General features: G+C 39.5%; 1 protein-coding gene across 2 annotated transcripts in view; it reads left to right on the forward strand.

Annotated features, from left to right (window-relative positions):
* Positions 1–17,895, forward strand: part of LNP1 (leukemia NUP98 fusion partner 1) — a 56,568-nt gene that overhangs the window by 26,388 nt on the left and 12,285 nt on the right. Inside the window, exon 2 of one of the 2 annotated variants that reach the window (XM_054483000.2) lies at positions 3,493–3,681. In XM_054483000.2, coding sequence (XP_054338975.1) covers positions 3,526–3,681 — 156 coding nt within the window. In that variant the 5' untranslated portion in view covers positions 3,493–3,525. Of the gene's footprint in view, positions 1–3,419; positions 3,682–17,895 lie in introns of those variants that run through there. The other variant, XM_054482999.1, reaches the window with a different exon arrangement.

Raw genomic sequence — 17,895 nt, forward strand, 5'->3', positions numbered from 1 at the left:
ATTCGGATAGCAGAGTTTATGGCCCCACAGAGGAGTGTTGTAAACAAACCTGCAATAGTCCCCGAGGCTGAATTCTGTTCCTTGAGCCTATGCCTGTCTTCAGAGATTGGAACAATCCCTCACGGACAGTATCAAGCTTAGCATAAGCTCCAGGCAGTTAGGATCTATGAATTCAGGATTCCAAACTAGCTAGCAACTTTTCCTCTATAGCAGCAGCAAAGCCAAGAAGATACAGGGCCAAACAGCTTTGTTCCAAGTCCAATTGACAAGAAATGTTTTCTAAGCCCTTTTTACACGGTCAGATTTAGAGTCCAATTGACCCACTCCAAAATATGCACATTAGGCTGGAAAATCATTAGCCTCTAAGGGTCAGATAGACGCCTGATTTTATAAGAACTTATTAGCAAACTAAAAACTGCTTTTTAAAATTCAAAAGGTGTTTTTTTCCAGTGGAGATGAGCTGTGCTTCTGTGTTGTCTACATTTTCCCATAGGCTCCAACAGGCAAAAATTATAGCAAAAATAATCAGTTACGGATATTTCAGTACTTAAATACTCAGAGTTTACATTGTAATTCATCTACTAGCAACAAAAATCAAGAGGTGCATATTCTCCTAATAATTCTTATGAAGCAGCTTTCCCTAACTGGAGTAATCCCTCAAGCATTTATGAAAGTATAAGCATATAATATTTTACATCAGTTTTTATCATATATTTAGGTGCAATAGCCACAGAATAGAAGCCATTTAAAAAAATCTCTCTCTTTTTTTCATTGCAGGTTTACTCAAACTCCTAGTAGTAAAGTGGTAAATTCAGCATGTATGATTCACATTATACCTGCTGAGAGATTCCCAGTTGGAATGCCAGGGGCCGCTGTACCAGGCGATGGGGTATTATTCCCCCCTCCCCTTTCTTGCTGGTTTATCTAAAGCCTTGTTCTAGCTCTTAGAACCGACTTAACAAAAACGTTAAAAGTTTGCATTGCTTTCTCTTCCTTCCCACTTGGAGGAGAAAGCAATGCAAACTTTTCACATTTTTGGCCCATGCAAAATGTGTTTTGGGAATGTTTGGGCCCTTTCTCTTCTCATCTAGAGGAGAGAACAAAACCCAAAGGCATCAGCCAGGCTGCACTTTTTAATCCCTTCATTTTAGCTACCTGTGGCCAAAAGCAGCCAAGGAATCTAATGAACCAGTTGTCCTGGGGTTGGATCTGTCATTTTGAATTCTGTAGGTAACTTTTACCTCTCACAACAGACATCATCTCAGCAGCTGATTCATACTATAGATGGCTAGGTAGCCACTGGGCATTGGAGGTTCACCATCATGTCTTCTTCATCCTTCCTTTTCCCAAACGCTGCTTTAGCCATAGTTCAGTGGTTTGGGTTGTTTTTTAGCAAATCCCACTTCTGATAGTAGCTGTCATCCCCAGTTTGGGGATTTGCTAGAACTCAGTATATAGTTGTACTCATGGATAAGATTTATTATGTTGAAAGGATACAAGGTAAAACTGAGAAAGAAAATGGAAAAGGCATATGGGGTGCAGTCTGGAGGAAATCAGGCACACTCTTCCAGAAAGTCCTGTTCCAGTGAAGTCCCACAGGATGTGCTTAATTCCTCCAGCAATGAGTTGTGATAACACAGGAAGTCTTGGCCATTTGCAAAAAATAAAAATGTTAGAAGATATGTTAAGCTTTGGCTGCTTTTCCTTAGTAACATAAAAGTTGTGATACCATGCTCTACAAACATTGGTCATAGTTATCAAGCTTATCTTTTTGCAGCTCAGGGAAGGATTTTCATATGGCAAATGGCCAAGAATTCCTGATTGAAAATGCGAGACTTCTGCAAGTTCTCTTGAAATACTGGCAGGATGGTGGAAAGAGCCTGGACTTTGTTTTTCTATTCCCCGCTTCAAACTTGGCTTTGCCGCTTAGTATTAATTTCACTTTGGCAAGGGGTGATCTATTTGCATCTCAACTTCCTTATCAATAAAATGTCATACAAATCTCCCAGTCACAGGGTTGTTATAAGAAAATTAGCATATATGGGGGTCTGGCGTGGTGGCTCATGCATGTAATCCCAGCACTTTGGGAGGCTGATACAGGCAGATCACGAGGTCAAGAGTTTGAGACAAGCCTGGCCAACATGGTGAAACCCCATCTCTACTTAAAATACAAAAATTAGCTAGGCTTGGTGGTGGGCACCCGTAATCCCAGCTACCTGGGAGGCTGAGGCAGGAGAATCATTTGAACCTGGGAAGTAGGGGTTGCAGTGAGCTGAGATCATGCCATTGCACTCCAGCCTGGGCGACAGGACGAGACTCCATCTCAAAAAAAAAAAGAAAGAAAAAAAGAAAATTAGCGTATATGGAATACTTGGCTCCATACTTGATGCAAAGTAGGAGTTCCATAAATGTAATATTCTCTTTACCTTGAAAAAAATGCTCACTAAAAGACAGGGACTATAAAATTTATATAAACTTTATAAAAGCCCCAACTAGAAGTAACCTAAATGACAGCCTAAAATGACCATCACTAGCAGACTGAATTTTTTAAAAATTGTGGCATGTTGATGCAATGCAATACTACACACAGCATCAACTATTGTTACTGCAAAAACATGGATATATCTCACTTACATCCTGTTGAATAACACAGGATAATGCATATTGTATAATGCCATTGAAAGTAAGTTCAAAAACAAGCAAATTAATCTATGGTGACACAGATCATTAATGGTAAACTTTTGAAGGGAGTATGGATCGGAAGGGGGATACATGGAGCCAGTTGGGGTGCTGGCAATGTTCTATGTCTTTACTTGCATGGTGGTGGTTACACAGGGGTATACATACATAAAAATTCATCAAGCTGTGCACTTATGATTTGTACATTTTACATGTACTTGTATATTATTTACATTTGTACATGTATAAGTAATACCTCGATTTTAAAAACTACTCCTTTTGATCCAGGAGCTGGATTTTATATCAATATCATTTTATTAGGAGAGTATCTAGCTCTAGATGTGACATGGCAACAGCTGGCTACCTTGCAAGCTGTGGTCAGTCTGTTCCTTGTATGTGGCCCCATTTCAGAGCCTGCCTGGAGCTGACAGGCATATTGTGAGGGTCATGCTCCATCATCATTGACAGCTGGAGATGCCATCACATGTCATTGGCAGCAAAGCACAGGGAAAACCAGGCAGTGGACTCTGCTTCCCACCCTTAGGCTGTGAGGCACAAGCCCCAGCAATGGAAGGATTAGAAAGCCTTTCAATTTAAAAAGACAAGGGGAGGGGAATGTGGGCTGCACAATTTATAAATAGACGTTGCCCAAGGCTGCCTGATGATGAAGTGGTTGTTTAGTAAATCTTTCTCCTTTAAGGATGCCAGTATCGGAGACCATTTTAAAAAGACCAGTTTCATTTTGTCTTTTGGGAGAGATCCTGGGTTTCATTGTCAGCCCTGTTGGGTGATATTTCCCTCTGTCGCATTTAGAGACAGGCCTTCAGTATTTGGCATCACCTTTATATGGAGCACAAAGATGATGATGATGATGATGTGTCTTTTGCCAAATGGATGAGCAGCTTCTGGGGCCACAGCTGGAGAGAGGAGGATCAGAGAGGACTCCGGGAACGCCACCGACCACAAGCCACCAGTCACAGGAAAACCTCCCTGCCCTGCCCAGTGAGTGATTGTCATGGAACTGGAGGGGAGAGCTGGAATAGGGGAGGGGGTTTCTCTTAGATAATTTTTTGAGGAATCTTTGGATATAAAGTTTTCTTTGGTTTAAAACCAGTACTTCCGAGTTTTTCTCATACCCACAGAAATCTCTCTTATTATTTCATCTTGTCTTTCAAGGGACCTTATTGTCATCTAATGGGTAATCATTTCTTCATTTTTAGTTATCTGAGATATCTTTAACCACTCTCCAGAGCTCCTGATAAGCCTGAGATAATCCCACTGAGTGACGGAATTTAAGCCAAAGGAAAGAAACTTGATGCTATACTTAGTCTGTGTAGCCTTGTGGCTCAATGTGTGATTTCCGTTTGAAATACTAAAAATTGTTCCACTCTTTGGTAGACCTTCTAAGGAACTGGGGATCCCACATAACAAGTCACTACCTTTGAGAAATTTGACATACTTGTTTTTCTTTCAGGGAGTCCATTTGGTTTCTAGATGGGAGAGGGAGCTAAAATTCTCCTGCCCTCAGCACTATTTTGTTATGGCTAGGCAGAGCACCTGATATCTGGGGAACAAGATGCTAGCAGGAAAGCTCCCAAGAGGGGAATGGATGGGCTTGGTCAGCTGTGGACTCAGTGATATGTACAGGCGGCTATTCTCTCTGCTCTACTGTGATGCTAGAAGGCTCCACAGTAGACATGTGTGTCCTGCGCTTCATAGTTACACAGCAATAATACAGCTTTTCTTTTTTATAAGTCCTATTAAATGTCAGCTACCAGAGGATAGTTTCTCAATCCCCTGCTGTTGCCAACCCCGGAACCAAGTAAGTTTTGTTTGGGGTAATATTATTTTATTTTTAACTTCAGGCTTCCCAGACACATAATGTCTATAAGACATATGAAAGTGTATAAGGCAACCTCTATTACTCCTGGTGATCAGCAAGTTTGAGGAACGAGAATTCTTTGAGACACAAATATTTCAAAATATATCCCTTGCCAAATGCATACTCAGGGACAAAGGGCAATCTTCAACCCTTCTTTCAGCTTCAGGTTGCTAAAGTGAAAAAGACGGGGGTGTTGGACTGAGTGATCTCTAAGAACCCTTCTACCTCTAACCTTCCATGTTCTGTTATAAAATAAACACCTGCTTATTGCCTCTCATTTTAATATATGTTCCACAATGAGCAAAGTATCCAGGCTGTGTGAACTAGGAGTATGATTAGTTTCCAGTTTCCAGATGTTAGAACAGGGGTAAACAAAAACCAAAACCGTAATTTACTATTTATTACAATGGCCTCTTGGAGCCACAGGAAATATGAAAACATAGAAAGAAACATGGTTTACTAGTTCCTTGAATAAACTTTAGCATCTATGGGGCTTTTGAAACAGAGATAGTTACCCTATTTACAGAATTCACTTTTAGGTTGCAATGTTGTTTGCCTTAATCTATGGAATCACAGCATCTATTTTGTATAACATTTGTAAACTGTGTCCTTATGACATCTTTATCTGCTTATCCCTGCTTCGGGCATTTGCCTGAATTAACCTGTTTAGATTCTCTGAGTCAGCAATGAATTCCATAATTATTAGACTAACATGCAGAATAAAAATTGCTGGATTAAAAAAGTTAAAAATATGACTGAATAGAATGGAGAAACAATAAGCATAGAGCACAAATCAGAGGAACCAGAGGTCAATGGGCAGAGTACTGGAAAGTAGTTGGGGAGTCTAATTCTTCATTCTTTATCTACATAATGCTGTATATGTATAAGTGAATCTATACTTGAATACTTAACTCTTTCTATCTCTAAAATGTAATCAAATATTCTTACTTTTGGCGTGGTGCCGTGGTTCACACCTGGAATCCCAGCACTCTGGGGGGCCAAGGCCGGAGGATCACTTGAACTAAGGAGTTTGAGACCAGCCTGGGCAACATAGTGAGACTCCGTCTCTCAAAAAAAAAAAAAAAAGAAAAATAGCAGGGTGTGGTGGTGCTTCCATAGTCCCAGCTACTTGGAAGGCTGAGGTGGGAAGATCACTTGAGCCCAAGAGGTCGAGGCTGCAGTGAACGGTGATCATGCCACTGCTTTCCAACCTGGGTAACAGAATGAGACCTTGTCTCTCTGTCTCTCTCTCTCTGTCCATACATATATATATATATTCTTATTTTAAGGAACAATTTGGTTTTCAATTTTTTGTCTGCTTTGAGCTAATGAAAATACTTTAAAGAGAAAAGCTTACTCTTATTCTTACTTTTTTTCTTCTCTCCCGACTGCTCTAAGGCCCTTCCCTCTCTCAACCTTTTAATAATCTATAACCATCAATATTACATTCAGTATTATATGCATAGGAGGAGAAGAGCTTTCCCCCTTGCCTACTTTGAATGTGGTTTCTTTTTTTCCCCACTTCTCCTTGAATGTAGTTTCTAATACATCTTCATCAGTCTCATGATTCACACAAAACCACAGTGATCAACATTAATTAATTTAACATATTTATTGAACACCTACTGTGAGCCAAACATTGTCCAAGTATCACAGGGTGAAAGAAGACATGCCCAGTCCCCACACTTGTGGAACTGTCAGTCTAGTAGAAAATACAAATTGGGCAGAAAGAATGAAGTACAACAAAGGGTAAAGCTTAGGCCTTTTTATAGAATGCTGCTTTTTCCCCAGACTCATTAGAACCTGTGTTTGCTGAATTAAAGTGAATAAAGAAATCTGACGTTATTGTTCTGTTGTCCTTAGTGAAAAAAACATAATGTGAAGTTTCTCTTGTTATTAAACTGACTTGCCTTCTCTCTCCAACATCACGTGAGTACAAAACTGAAGTAAAACAGTTTCCCTGTCATTTATTTATTCTGTGGAAGTGCATTTTTAATACTTTTAGTCTGTTTAGCTTTCTAGTCATCACCTCTTTCAGCTTAACATGGTTCTCTTAACATTGTTCTATGTAGTCTGGGGCTTGTGGAAGGGAAGATTGTGCTAAATGAAAGATCTTTGGGAGAAGAAACTGAGTTTATTGGCCCAGGGCTTTTGTAACTCCTGATGGACCTTCACAGTGCTTCTTCTATGCTCCAGGGAAGGCACCATATGTACTTGCCCACATGATGTACTTTGAAGGATACAGAATAAGTCTCTACCGATGTACACCCAAGATTTTTTCTTTTTTCTTTAAAGTTCTGGAATACATGTGCAAAACGTGCAGGTTTGTTACATAGGTATACATGTGCCATGGTGGTTTGCTGCACCTATCAACCCGTCATCTAGGTTTTAAGCCCTGCATGCATTAGGTATTTGTCCTAATGCTCTCCCTCCCCTTGCCCTCTACCCTCTGATAGGCCCCAGTGTGTGTGATGTTCCCCTCCCTATTTCCATGTGTTCTATTGTTCAGCTCCCACTTGTGAGAGAGAACATGTGGTGTTTGGTTTTCTATTCCTGTGTTAGTTTGCTGAGGGTGATGGCTTCCAGCTTCATCTATGTCCCTGCAAAGGACATGATCTCATTCTTTTTTATGGCTGCATGGTATTCCATGGTGTATATGCACCACATTTTCTTTATCCACTGTATCAGTGATGGGCATTTGGGTTGGTCCTTTGTCTTTGCTATAAATAGTGCTGCAATAAACATACATGTGCATGTGTCTTTATAGTAGAATAATTTATATTCCTTTGGGTGTATACCCAGTAATGGGATTGCTGGGTCAAATGGTATTTCTCATTCTAGATCCTTGAGAAATCACCACACTGTCTTCCACAATGGTTGAACTAATTTACTTTCCCCCCAACAGTGTAAAACTGTTCCTATTTCTCCACAGCCTTGCCAGCATCTGTTGTTTCTTGACTTTTTAATAATTGCCATTCTGACTGGTGTGAGATGGTATCTCATTGTGGTTTTGATTTGCATTTCTCTAATGATCAGTGATGTTGAGCTTTTTTCATATGTTTGGCCGCATAAATGTCTTCTTTAGAGAAGTGTCTGTTCATATCCTTTGCCCACTTTTTGATGGGTTTGTTTGTTTGTTTCTTGTAAATTTGTTTCAGTTCATTGTAGATTCTGGATATTAGACTTTTGTTAGATGAGTAGATTGCAAACATTTTCCCCCATTCCATAGGTTGTCTGTTCACTCTGATGATAGTTTCTTTTGCTGTGCAGAAGCTCTTTAGTTTAATTAGATCCTATTTGTCAATTTTGGCTTTTGTTGCAATTGCTTTTGGTGTTTTCATCATGAAGTATTTGCCCATGCCTATGTCCTGAATGGTACTGCCTAGGTTTTCTTCTAGGGCTGTTATGGTTTTGGGATTTACATTTAAGTCTTTAATCCATCTTGAGTTAATTTTTGTAAAAGGTGTAAGGAAGGGGTCCAGTTTCAGTTTTCTGCATATGGCTGGCCAGTTTTCCCAGCACCATTTATTAAATAGGGAATCCTTTCCCCATTGCTTGTTTCTTTCAGATTTGCCAAAGATCAGGTGGTTATATAAGTGTGGTCTTATTTCTGAGTTCTTTATTCTGTTCCACTGGTCTATGTGTCTGTTTTGGTACCTGTTACCTGTTACCTGTTACCATGCTCTTTTGGTTACTGTAGACTTGTAGTATAGTTTGAAGTCAGGTAGTGTGATGCCTCCTTTTTTCTCCTTCTGTTTTCTTTTTCTTTTTTTTTTTTTGAGTTGAAGTCTCATTCTATTGCCAGGCTAGAGTGCAGTGGTGAGATCTCGGCTCACTACAGCCTCTGCCTCCAGGGTTCGAGGAATGCTTTTGCCTCAGCCTTCTGAGTAGCCAAGACTGCAGACATGCACCACCACGCCTGGCTAATTTTTGTATTTTTAGTAGAGATGGAATTTCACCATGTTAGCCTGGCTGGTCTTGAACTCCTGACCTCAGGTGATCTGCCCGCCTCGGCCTCCCAAAGTGCTGTGATTACAGGTGTGAGCCACTGCGCCTGGCTGTCTTTTTTTTTTTTTTTTAAATAAAATTACCTTTCTCCATTGTATATTCTCCCTCCATGCTCTCAATTTAAAGTGATGAAAGATATTTGTAATTTTAGTTTTTTATCGTTGATCTACTTTCAGATGGCTGCACTCTCATTCTTATAATATCTCACTACAGGGCAGGTGGGGCATGGCCCTCTTAGGGGAGTTCTCACAAACCTGGGAGAGAACACATACTATCAAGTGTCATGATTGGCAGTGGCTTCTTGTATTTCAGATTATATTTGAATTTAATTTTCATAGGAGGCAATTCCTTAATCCAAGGAAATGAAACTAATGATAGAATTTCAGGTACCAGTGACAACTCTATAGGGAGCTTTTAGCATAATGTTCTGTGGACTTTTCTCTCTTCTTCTAGGTGCTAAGGTGGAGGAGTTGCTAGAAAGGCAGCGGAGAGGAGTGGTCAGGAGCAAGTGCTCTGGAGCTGGCCTCCCGTGTCATTCATTTACTAGCAGCATAACTCTGAGCAAGCTGCTTGAGCTCTCTTTGCCTCCAATTCCCCACATGTAAATGGGATTGGTGATCATAGTACAGACCTCATAAAGGTGCTGTGAATATTCAATAAGTAATGTATATACAGTGCTTTGAACAGTGCCTGGTACCTATTAACTTATTTATTAAAAAATAAGTTTTTTTTAAACTAAATGCATACAGTGTATACATTTAGAAAAGGAGAGGGGACTTTATTTCTTGTAAAGCTTATAGCCGGCAAGGTGGCCATCCCACAGCCTGGGAAGCATAGCCTCCAGAAAGACTGGAGACAGGCACTTCAAAGGAGGAGGGGTAGGGGGTAGGAGCTTTATGCTGAACAGGTTGGCTAAACTTCCATATGCAACAGGTTATAGGAGGAGCTATGAATATTCATGAAGGTGGTCCTGACACAGTTCTGTGGACACAGGAATTTTGAACAAACATGAATGTAGCATGTATGACCCACGTTCACTTTGGGATGGAGACTTAACATTTAAACATATTACAATTAGGCCCTATTCATGAAAAGATCTTCTTAGGACAGGAAGGTGAGTGAGTGTGCAGCCCCCATAAACTGGCTAGAACCAGTCCATGGTTGGTAGTCTTGTCAGGAGAAAGTTATTGAAATCAATCTCTTGTCCAATCAAAACTGTAGTAATGGCTGGTGGAACAAGGGAATCAGCTAGTCAGCATCTGATGGAGCTGCAAATTGTTTTAATACTGCTTATGTCAGGGCCGGTGCTTGTTTAGCTGCTAGAGGAAAAGAAAAACCTTGTGGCAGTCATAACATAGTTTATTCTTTAAGTTTATTCATAGTTTATTCTTAACCCTTGCCTGGCATGGACTTAGGTCCTTTTTATAATTAGGTATCTTATTGCCACAAAGGCTTTGTTCTGTCAGTGTTATAGTCTCTATTTTAACATTAATGCTGGTCAATTGTTGTGTCTAAACCATAAAAGACAGGGAGTACAACGAGGCGCATCTGACCTCCCGTCCCGTCATGGCTCAGAACTAAGTTTTTAAGGTTTTTATGGAATCCCCTTGGCGAAGAGGGGGTCTGTTCAGTTGATGAGGGGCTTAGGATTTTATTTTTAGTTTACATACCTAATAAGATGCTTTCCCTCTCCCTTTTCCTTTTCCCCTCCCTCATCTCCTCCCTCTGCATCTCCTCCTCCTCCTCCTCTGTCAGAGGTGTTGACACTTAGAAATTTTTTTCCAGATGTCTTCAGTTAATTACTGCACAAAATTCTAGAGTTTTTCATTTTCTCTTTACTTCATTGTCTTTTATGTTTTTCTTTTATATTACAATGGGAAGATAATTGGTAATTTTATGTTGAACATTGGCAGGTAACATATGTTCTGTTATGGACTGAATGTTTGTGCTTCCCCTTCCCCCATTCATATGTTGAAGCCCTAATCTCCAATGTGATGGTATTTGGAAACGGAGCCTTTGGGAGATAATTAGGGTTAGATGAGTTCATGAGGGTAGGGTCCTGGCCTAATGGGATTAATACCCTTATAAGAAGAGACATCAGAGAGCTTATTCTTTCTCTCTCTATCCCCACATGTGCATTAAAAAAAGCAGTCATGTGAGGTTGCAGTGAGAAGGCAGCCATGTGCAAGCCAGGAAGAGAGCCCTCACCAGGAACTGAATTAGCCAGAACCTAGATCTGGGACTTCCTAGCCTCCAGAACTGTGAGAAACAAATTTCTGTTGCTTAAGCTACTCAGCCTATGGTATTTTGTTATGGCAGCCCAAGCTGACTAATACATTCTCATAACAAGCATCATCACCAGAGAGTGGAGACCAAGTAGGGAAAACATTATTATACATGACCTAATTTAATGTCATTTGGGGTTATGATCTCAGTGGCATATGGTTTATATGGGCTTAGTTTGGCTACTGCAGCTTTGGGATGAGTAAGACAAGTCCTTGAATTTTGCTTTAGGAAAAGATTCCAAGTGCCTGAGGTGTGAAGTGTTATAAGCTCACAGGAGTTTCTTCTTATAGCTCTCCTCTGTTTAGCCACTATATAACTTATGATATGGTGTTGGTGACAGTTTTGTATTGATTTAGTGTGTAATAGTGTGACCAAGCAGGGTCTGTTCATTTCCCCAATTAAAAAAAGTTATTTTACTGATTACTTTAAAACATTGTTTGGCTTCCCAAAACAATGTACAGTGCATGGTTACTAAGCTTATCTTTATTATTTCTCAAAGAACTATCATTTTACCAGTTGAACATTTGAATGTTTTCCCTGATAGTGTTTCCAAGTATAGCTAGTCCACTCATGTGTAGTCCTCTTGGCTCTGATGATAGCATTAGACTACGTTATAAAATACTCCTCATATAAAATTCTTTCAGATGAATTCCTAAAGACCTATAGATTATTATTACTAACTTTATAATAGAATTCTGTTTAAATTGGTACATGGTTAAAAGTCACATTTACAGGCAGTTTCACATGGAAATAGAATAAAGTTGTTGCTGTTGTTAAAGATAAAGGATTTAGTACTGCTAATCCAGGAACCAGATGTCACATGCTTAGGCATGTCACTTTATCTCTCTAATAAAGTCACTAGTCACATAAGTCTTAGGCAAGACTTAGCCTCATTAAGATTCATTTTCCTCATATGTAAAAGGGGAAGAATCACTCCCTTGTAGACTTTATTCTGAAGTTAGCTATCAAGGACATGGCCCCAGAGTGCCAGGTACATACTGTGCACTAGTACTCAATATGGGTCTTACTATGCCAGCACCTGGATCTTTCCCATTATGTCTCATCTTGCTGTTAACCATTGACTACAGGGTGGGAGGGATACAATTGAAGGGTGATTGCAATTACAGCCAAAATAAAGAACATCGAGTAGTTAAGCTCAAGAATATATTCTTGAGGTGAATATATTACATAACCAATTTCCCCCTCCCCAACTTTCCTTTTAGGTTTATTGGCACTTAAAAAAAAAAAAAAACTTTCTTTTTTTAGATCTGTTTTATGTTCAAAGCAATACTGAGCAGAAGGTACAGAGATTTTCCATAGCCCCCATACTCCCAGATATGCATACCTCTCCCATGATTAACCTTCCTGACTAGAGCGGTACATTTGTCACAACTGATGAACCCACACTGACACATCATTATCACCCAGAGTCCATAGTTTACACATTAGGATTCACTCTTGCTGTTGTACATTTTATGGGTTTGTACAAATGTATAATGGCACGCACCTACCGTTATAGTGGCATACAGAATAGTTTCACTGTCCTAAAAACCAATTTCTTTTTAAATGAGAACCAATGACTTGGGGACAGAGAGCGCATGGGATTTTCTTTGACAGAGATTGTTGTTCTGGGACCACAGGGGAAAGAGTCGTGCTGTTTGGAGCATTCTAATTAGGAGAGTCGGTGTACAGGGCAGTCGTTTCCCTCACAGTCAGTGCCTGCTGCAACGCTGTAGCCCAGGAGCCCAGGGTGAGCTCAGAGTGTGAGAAGATAGCAACCCAGTTGCTACAGCGTGATTCACAAAATAGGGGATAGATAGGTGAGGCTATTTTAAGCCATTTGGGACATTGTTTTAGGTCTTATTGAGGATAATTACCTTAGGAGGGCATATAAAATTCCAAAAATAGAGCTCGCATAGCAAGTAAACATTTTTTAAGAGGAGGAGCTTCTCCCTGTCCCAATTACAGTTCTCTTTTAGGCCCATTTTCCACAAAGTCATATGCCAAAGAGAAGAGACAAACTGGAAAACCCATTTGCTGTAAAGAGTTTTAAGTACACACTTTATGTTGTGATCAAACTCTTGCCATTCTTTTTAGGCTCCTTAATGGAAAAGGACGTTTGTACAAACATCCATTTCACTCCCAGTCGCAAAACTTTAATGTATTTTTTTTTTCCTGACAATATAATACTTGTTCCCCAGATATAACTGTGAAAAATACTAAAAAAAAAAAAAAAAAAAAAAAAAAGCAAAAGGAAGAATAGCACATCACAGAGAAAAACTTTGGTAAGAGTTTGATATGTTTTAACATTACCAATCTTGGGATATTGCCCTACTTGAAATCCCTCAATGTCTCCTCATTCCAGCTCTCTTGGTTCCTCTTGGTCCACTGTGCTCCCCAGCACCACTATGCCAGCAAGCTTCTTCCATGGCAGTGGATCTGCCCATGTGGTGCTCATCTCCAGGCAGAAAGCAGTCCTTGTCCTCTAACCCTTGCTCATCCTTCAGCTTGTAGCTCAATCATCACACATGCACAGAATTCTCTCTGGATCCTTCTCCTCTACCCCCCAACACCCACCCCAATATATTAAGTTTTACCCCGTTCTACCTTCTCATTGCACCTTGAACTTCCCCTTTATAGCATTTAGCCAAGGACATAGGCACATGCCCTATTTGTTTAACATCTATCTCCTATGCAGATGCAATCTCTAATAGCCTGTTTTGCTCCCCATCCTATCCACAGCACCTACTACCACGACTGACCTATTTACTAAATGGACTAATATATACAGATTTAACTTAGGTATCTTAGCAGCTTTACATATCTTTAACCATATTTCTGATTATTATTTGAGAGTAAGTTTCTAGGTATGCATATCTAGAAAGATATGCATATGTTTGCCAGTGCTGCCATAACAAAATACCACACACTGGGTGGCTTAAACAGGAGAAATTTATTTTCTTACAGTTCTGGAGGCTAGGAAGTCCAAGATTAAGGCTTCTTCTGAGGCCTCGCTTGTTTGATTGCAGATGGCTGCCTTCTCACTGTGATTTTCCATGGTCTTTCTTCTGAGAGTGAGCAACTCTGTTGTCTCTCTTCGTGTTCAAATTTCCTCTTCTTGTAAAACACCGGTCAGATTGGATTAGGGCTCACCCTAATGGCCTCATTTAACTTAATCACCTCTTTAAAGCCCTATAGCTAAGTGCAGTAACATTCAGAGCTGTTGGAGGTTAGGGTTTCAACCTGTGATTTTTGGAGAGATATAGTTCAGCCCATAACAACATACAATAGCTGGATCTAAGGAGGGGAATATTTTAAGCTTATTATGTTTTCTTTTTTACGTCTTCTTGGATACCAATATTTTAAGCTTCTTAACACATATTTCTCAAGGCTTTCTAAGAAGGCTGCACACATTTATAATCCCATCAGTAAGGGATGTTAGTTCCTGTCTCCCTGTACTCTTGCCAGTGTTGGTATTATTAAAACACAGTTTTTTTGCTAACCTGAAAGGTAAAAATATTGTTATTTTATTTTACATAATCTTTGCTAATTAAATATTAACATTTGTAACCATTTGGTGTTTCCTTTTCTTTTATTCTTTATACTGTACATTGAATATATATTTAATGAACCCATGCTATGAACAAGGCAAGGTGCTGGGTCCTGGCAGAGAGTAAAACATAGCCCGTGATATGATGCAGCACACAATCTAGTGGAGAAGAGAGGCACTGAACAAAATTACCCAAATTATTAATTATAGTTGTGATAAGTATCCCAGAGGAGAAGCATTGGAACCCAAGAGAGCATCTGGCAGGAACCTGAACCAATCAGAGAGGTAGAAAAGGCTTTCTGAGGAAATACAGTTTTTGCTGTGACTGAAGGATGATTAGCCATTAGAAAGATGAGGGAGTAGTGTTGTGGATGAGGTCACTGGCAGGGAGGAGCCTGTGCCAGGGCCTGCACTGCACAGGAGCAGGTGAGCTCGAGAAAGAGATCAAAGACCAGTGAGAAAGGAAAGGTAGAAAAGGAAGACTAGTCTAGAACCTTGGGGAGCCCCAACAGCTATGAGCTGATAGAAGGAAGAAGTGAGCAAATGTCTAAATTACAGTGGCAGCAAGATCAAAGGGAAAGCAGGAGGGTGCAGTGGTAGCAAGCAAGGAAACAGTGTTTTCAAAAGGCTCCTGTGGATAACAGAGTTGAATGCCACTGAATGACTAAGATGAAGACCAAAAAGTGCACAGAATTTGGCAACATGAAGACCAATATCCTGATCAAAATTAGCTGTGGGCGAGGAAGCTGGACTGGAGTGAGTTGAGTGAGTCAGAGAAATTGAGAGAGCAAATGTCATAATTATTTCAAAAAGTTTGGCTTGTCTAAACTGTCTGTCCTTTGCCCATTTTCCAATTGTGATGTTAATGATTGATGTCATTATATTATATGATCTCTTTATTTGTGTGAGATGTACTGATGTATCTTTAGGATATTTATTAAACATTAGCAATATGCAGCAAATTTTTGAAGTTCATTTTTTACCTGTAGTTTAAATTTGTTTATGTTGCTTTTGATACACATTAGCTTTAAATATATATATATATATATATAAAAATCTTATTTTATTTTTGCTTTTTTAGAGACGGAGTCTCGCTCTGTTGCCGAGGCTGGAGTGCAGTGGCGCAGTCTCAGCTCACTGCAACCTCCACCTCGTGAGTTCAAGTGATTCTTGTGCCTCAGCCTCCCGAGTAGCTGGGATTACAGGTGCCTGCCACCACACCCAGCTAATTTTTTTGTATTTTTAGTGGAGACAGGGTTTCACTATGCTGGCCAGGCTGGTCTCAAACTCCTGATGTCAGGTGATCCACTTGCCTCGGCCTCCCAAAGTGCTGGGATTACAAGCATGAGCCACCGTGCCTGGCCCTAGCTTTATATTTTTATATAGTAAAGTTGATTTTTTCCATATGACTTCTTCCATTGCTCTTTTGCTTAGAAATTCTTTCTCCATATATGAATTATGTGAATATTTACCTTTATATTTCCTAAACATTTATGGCTCCATTAAAAAATTTTAAAAATCATTTTGGAGTTTATTTTTACATATCAACTTAAGGCTTGGCGTCTTTTGTTTTAGTGTTCTAATGATGGAGTAGTAAGCAACAAAGCTAGTCTCAGGATATTCTACTTAATGTTTTAACCAATTGATTCTGCTGCCTCACTGTAGGAGAAAAGTCTTACTGATCAAGATGTGAACTCTGAAAATCTGAGACAGGTCTCAGTTAATTTAGAAAGTTTATTTTGCCAAGGTTGAGGATGCGCACCTGTGACACAGCCTCAGGAGGTCCCAACGACAAGTGCCTAAGGTGGTCAGAGCACAGTTTGTTTTTATACATTCTAGGAAGACATGAGACATCAATCAATGTATGCAATATGAATATCGGTTCTATCTGGAAAGGCAGGACAACTCAAAGCAAGGCAGGAAGACTCAAAGTGGGGAGGGGGCTTCCAGGTTATGGGTAGATAAGAGACAAATGGTTGCATTCTTTTGAGTGTCTGATTAGCCTTTCCAAAGGAAGCAATCAGATATGCATTTATCTCAGTGAGCAGAGGGGTGACTTTGAAAGAATGGGAGGCAGGTTGGCCCTAAGCTGTTCCCAGCCTGACTTTTCCCTTTAGCTTAGTGATTTGGGGGCCCCAAGATTATTTTTCTTTCACATTTCCCACCTTTTTTTAAAAATAAAATCTTTTGGAGTAAGTATTTTAGAAGAAAATGAGTCTCTGGTCTCAGGTTTCATCTGATCTCTCATGGATAGGATGGTTTATTCCTAGACAGGTAGGTCCTGAGTTAGGCAGGCTCATTTTTAGCAAGTTGTGAAGTCTCATGTCCTATGAAGAGAAAATAGGAGGAGGAAGGAAGCAAAACAACAACAAACAAAAGAACAATTCTGGAAAATCAATATTTTTTTCACATTACTCTGAAGTCCATACATCAGTAGGCAGGTATTAGTGGCTTATGTATGTAAATAGGTTGCTCTTATTTTCTTCTGAAGTTTAAGTTGTCTAGTTTCAGTTTGCAGGGCTTTATGAAAGCACAGCCTGGATTTTGGTGACTCCAAATGAGAAAAACATGGGGAAAAAAAGAAGGAAAAAATGGAAAACAATGTTTTGAAGACTTGGAGCCAAGAAAATACATAATTCAGTCCAAAATGTAGAAAATAATAAAAATTGAAAAACATTAGGCAAGACTAGAATCTAACAACAGGTGTGCTATAGTTTTTGAAACAATTTTTCTCTCTCCAGTTTCCCATTTTTACCAAAGATAAATCACGGTAGGACTGCTGTGCTTTATTATACTTGGCCTAATCATTTGTATACAGTTCAAAAAGAATAATTATTTTTTACATAGGCTTTTAAATTGGCTTTGATGGAACTTTGTTCCATAGAAGGAATCTCAGATAAGACTTTTTAAAAAACTGAGCTGAGTTGGGTGATCCTCTCCTCTTGAGGTTCTAAGATAAAACCTGAGGCTCCTAGGCCTGTAAGAAAGTTACATTCTTTACTTACCACAGGTCAGGAACCCTATACAGGAATTGTGTAGACAAGTTTGTGGCCAGTTTTCCTCAGGGATTTTATTGGCTTTGTAAGTCAACTTTGATTCCTTAAAGGAAAGCACACCATTCCAGTCAAAGCCTTGGTAAAATAACAAGTTTCTCCAGTTGTGTCCTGTTGTAAATGAAAACAGATTCTTATTGCACTTAGGCAAATAACTGTATTGCCATAAGTTAAGAATACTCCCAAACAGTTTCCAAATTCCGGAGAAATCAGGTATAGAGAAAACAAATATGCTCCAAATTTTGTTCATAGGAGTATACTTTACTTAATTGTTAAAACCTATTGTAAATAGCTTAAAAGTTTTCTTGACTCTGAAAAACAAAACAAAGGCTCAGCAGCGTTTTAGGCAAAAAGTTAAAAAGATTACTTCAGACTTCTATTATTAGTTTAGTTGATGCAGTTAATTCCTGCTCTGCTTAATAGTCATAAACATTTCA

This window comes from Pongo pygmaeus, chromosome 2, assembly GCF_028885625.2.
Source record: "Pongo pygmaeus isolate AG05252 chromosome 2, NHGRI_mPonPyg2-v2.0_pri, whole genome shotgun sequence".
NCBI classification, from domain to species: domain Eukaryota; kingdom Metazoa; phylum Chordata; class Mammalia; order Primates; family Hominidae; genus Pongo; species Pongo pygmaeus.